A 3481-nucleotide genomic window follows, 5' to 3' on the forward strand; every position below is an offset into this window, starting at 1 on the left:
AACAAACCATAAACAAACGCCCAATCACAACACCCAATCTATGCCCAATCGCCCTATCTAAATCCAGCTTGAATGAGTATCGATTTTTCTGATGTAGAGATGGGCATGATAGATTTTTAGTGGAAAATATCGATGCTACTTTTTTCAAATAATAATAAAAATAAAATAATAGATACGAAATAAAGTAGTATTTTACATTTTTTTAAAATCTGTGTTATTTTCTTAGGAAGCCACTGAAATTTTTTGGCAATAAATAGTTTAAAATGTTCTATTTTTGATTGCTAATTTTTGATCATATATAATTTTGTAATGAATGAAGTTGACAAATATCATTTGTTACCCTATTTGTTTTCCTCAAAATTGGTACCACTGATAAAAGTGTCAAAAAATCTAATTTATACAGCCGCTTAGGGTAGTTCCTTTAATTATAATAAAATAATGAATTAAAAATTAAATATTTAGGTAATTTAACTTAAACTAGTCTCGTTAAAATAATGTGATTGTTAGAGATCCCGAAAGTGATATACTTAGGTATTAATATTAGGAGAAAAATATCCTTTCTCAGAGTTTTGTTTTATTTTCTTCTAACAACTTAACGTAAGTAATTTTGAGAAAAATAATATCTCTACGTATCTCTACATTTATAAAAGGCTTTTAGGAAATGTCACACATGAAAAATTCAATTTCCCTGACTGCAGAAAAAACTAGTATACATGATATGTTAAAAGATACATCAGCCCTTGAAACCAAAAGCAGTGTCACAAATGCTTTATCAAATAGCATCAGCTCCCCAGCAATCTTGACTCCTTCCACACCAAGTCAAACTGAAGACTCAACTATTCTCAAGACTAATTCTCGAATTGAAAATTTTAAAAATTGGTCTATATCAACTTATAAGTGCACAAAACAATTAATGTTTGAAAAGTTAGGAAAAACTTCTAGAACTCATGATGCAGGTGAGATTTTCTTAACATTACAGCCTGTTACAGCCTACTTATGTTTTCAATTCAACCCCTTTTCAGAATTAGAAACACAAATAGATCAGCTAAGGGAAACTCAAAAAAAGTATATAAATATTCTTAGACTAGCTAGAGCATTAACAAGCCATTTTTATTATATGGTACAAACTCAGCACGCTCTTGGAGAAGCATTTTCTGACTTAGCACAAAAATCTCCAGAGTTACAAGAGGAATTTCTGTACAATTCTGAAACGCAAAGAAACCTGACCAAAAACGGCGAAACTCTGTTGGGAGCTTTACATTTTTTTATTGCATCTGTAAATACTCTATGTCACAAAACGATTGAGGATACGTTACAGAGTATTAGACAATATGAGGCCGCGAGAATTGAATACGACGCTTACCGTACAGATCTGGAATCTCTATCAACAAAACCTGAAGGAACAATTGGATTAGAAGAGGCTCAGCAAGGCTATGAACTCCACAGACAAAATTTTACGAAGCTCCGTACTGAAGTTGCAATTAAAATGAAGTTTCTGGATGAAAATAGAGTAAGTTTTCTTTTGGGGAATGTTATTATACGTGATTTTATTAACGGTATGTTAATGTTTCAGGTTAAAGTTATGCACAAACAACTACTGCTGTTTCATAATGCCATATCGGCATACTTTTCTGGTAATCAACAAGCTCTGGAGGCTACTTTAAAACAGTTCAATATCAAAGTAAAAGCACCGAATTCCACTTTTCCTTCGTGGTTGGAACAATAGTCTTGAAGCACATATTATGTGACCTGTAAAAGATACATTTGAAATTATAATATCACAACAAAGACATTGAAATGCCACCTAGTAGTTGATACTGAGTATCGTTAGCCTCAAAGATACAGTGAGATTTAATTTCTAGAAATGCTTTTGTAAATTTACATAGTATTTGTAAGTATTTTCAGGGAATATAACACATTTCAAGCCGTATGTACTCTTAGGAGTTTAAGGTGACTGCACCAATTCTCATATTACTAAATAAAAGATGAATGTGCTTTTTAATTTTACTGTATTTGTATTTGTAAATGTTTTATGCTTTCTTTTACACAGGGCAAACTAAAGTTCTTATATTAATTCTAAAAAAAAACACTTTTCAGTCAACGCATTTATTTGGAATGAATAATTCTGTTAAAATATTTATTCAGCAACTATCACGTTCCTATTTTTTAATGTCATATTCCAGTCCAGAGAACTTGAGTTATTAATATAAGTAACATAAAATATGCCTTTTCGTGTGTTTGTGGTGCAAGCATTTTAACTAGCAACTAAATAAGAAATTTTTAAATTAGTTTCTTTAATGTATGTAACATTACATATAAGCAGCAAAAGGTATTAATGTCATTTAAAAATAATAAGGAAACACTGGCCACTTTAATAAATAATCTGTATAAAAACTATGTCTTTTTTTGGAAACTGAAAAATTTTCTTATAATTGTAATATTTAAAGGTATATTACTCGTATGTGTGTTAATTTATATAATTTATTTTTATATATGTACTTATTTTCTAATCATTTTGAGTTAAGTATAATGATTTTAACAGATTTTTCTGATACGTACTGAATTTGTATATTAATTTATTAACACATCAAAAAACAATTAATACGTTTTTAAAATCTTTATTGTAGTTAGCTTTCATTGTTTTATATATTTTTTTAATTTATATTAATTTTAATTCAAAGACTAATTTTTGTTAATTTGTATATTAATTTTTTATTTTTGTTATTTTTTTATGCAAAACTTGTTTTATATGTGTTACATGTTCCAGTATTTCTTTTATTGTTTAGTTCTTTTCTGTAATGCTATTTAATACAAAAATTAAATTATTTTATAAAATCCAGGAAATAAAGCGTAATGTTTTAAAAATTTATGTTGATTTTATTCAGTAGATATTTTTAAGGGCTTATAATTCTGAATAGATAAAATATACACTCACCGGAAAAATCTAGGGATATAATTTTATTAAAATTAAAAATAAATGTTTTGAATAAACAACCACATATTTGTAGGCCGATTCTTTCTACTTCGATTGAAACGAAGTAGTCACACTAGTTATTTCTAAATTTGGGATATTTGCAGAAGTGTTTGTGCATTTTTTGTCAAATGTATAAAAAGCACTAGCATCAATTGTTCGAATTTAACCTGTACTGGCTATGTTTTTATGATAATTGGTCAGAATTCATTCAAATAACTCTGTTTAGTATTAAACGACATTATGGAGAGTAGACATCTTAACAGAGACGAAATGCTAAGGGCCATGGGTATGCTCGAAGCTGGAATGCGCCAAATCGACGTAGCTAGAGCATTAAATACAACGCAAAGTGTAATATCGCGATTAAGTGGTGATGTTGCTGAAAGGCACACAGGGCGACATCGCATTACTAACCCTCAGCAAGATCATTTTTTACAATTAAATGCTCGACGCCAACCGACTCTTACAGCACCAGAGCTTAGTTTAATTCTCCAGGAAACATATAATGTA

At 29.3% G+C, this 3481-nt stretch overlaps 1 protein-coding gene across 2 annotated transcripts; it reads left to right on the plus strand.

Annotated features, from left to right (window-relative positions):
* Nucleotides 1–347: 347 nt before the first annotated feature.
* On the plus strand, nt 348–2869 carry LOC115887147 (arfaptin-2). 2 transcript variants are annotated; one of them, XM_030906491.1, is made up of 4 exons: nt 348–597; nt 659–956; nt 1023–1510; nt 1574–2869. In XM_030906491.1, the coding sequence occupies exons 2-4, from the start codon at nt 662–664 to the stop codon at nt 1724–1726; spliced, it is 936 nt and encodes a 311-aa protein (XP_030762351.1). In that variant the 5' UTR covers nt 348–597; nt 659–661; the 3' UTR covers nt 1727–2869. The 2 variants fall into 2 exon arrangements, with proteins under 2 accessions (XP_030762351.1, XP_030762352.1); XM_030906492.1 differs by having other exon boundaries at nt 363–597; nt 651–956.
* The last annotated feature ends 612 nt before the right edge of the window (nt 2870–3481 follow it).

This window comes from Sitophilus oryzae, unplaced genomic scaffold, assembly GCF_002938485.1.
Source record: "Sitophilus oryzae breed Bouriz unplaced genomic scaffold, Soryzae_2.0 scaffold_552_pilon_pilon, whole genome shotgun sequence".
Taxonomy (NCBI): Eukaryota; Metazoa; Arthropoda; class Insecta; order Coleoptera; family Curculionidae; genus Sitophilus; species Sitophilus oryzae.

What these genes read in the sequence shown, in the direction of transcription:
- LOC115887147 (XM_030906491.1), top strand. Translation starts at nt 662, where the DNA reads ATGTCACACATGAAAAATTCAATTTCCCTGACTGCAGAAAAAACTAGT. An exon ending in TTCTAGAACTCATGATGCAG is followed by an intron (nt 957 to 1,022) that starts GTGAGATTTTCT and finishes ACCCCTTTTCAG; the next exon opens with AATTAGAAACACAAATAGAT. An exon ending in AGTTTCTGGATGAAAATAGA is followed by an intron (nt 1,511 to 1,573) that starts GTAAGTTTTCTT and finishes TTAATGTTTCAG; the next exon opens with GTTAAAGTTATGCACAAACA.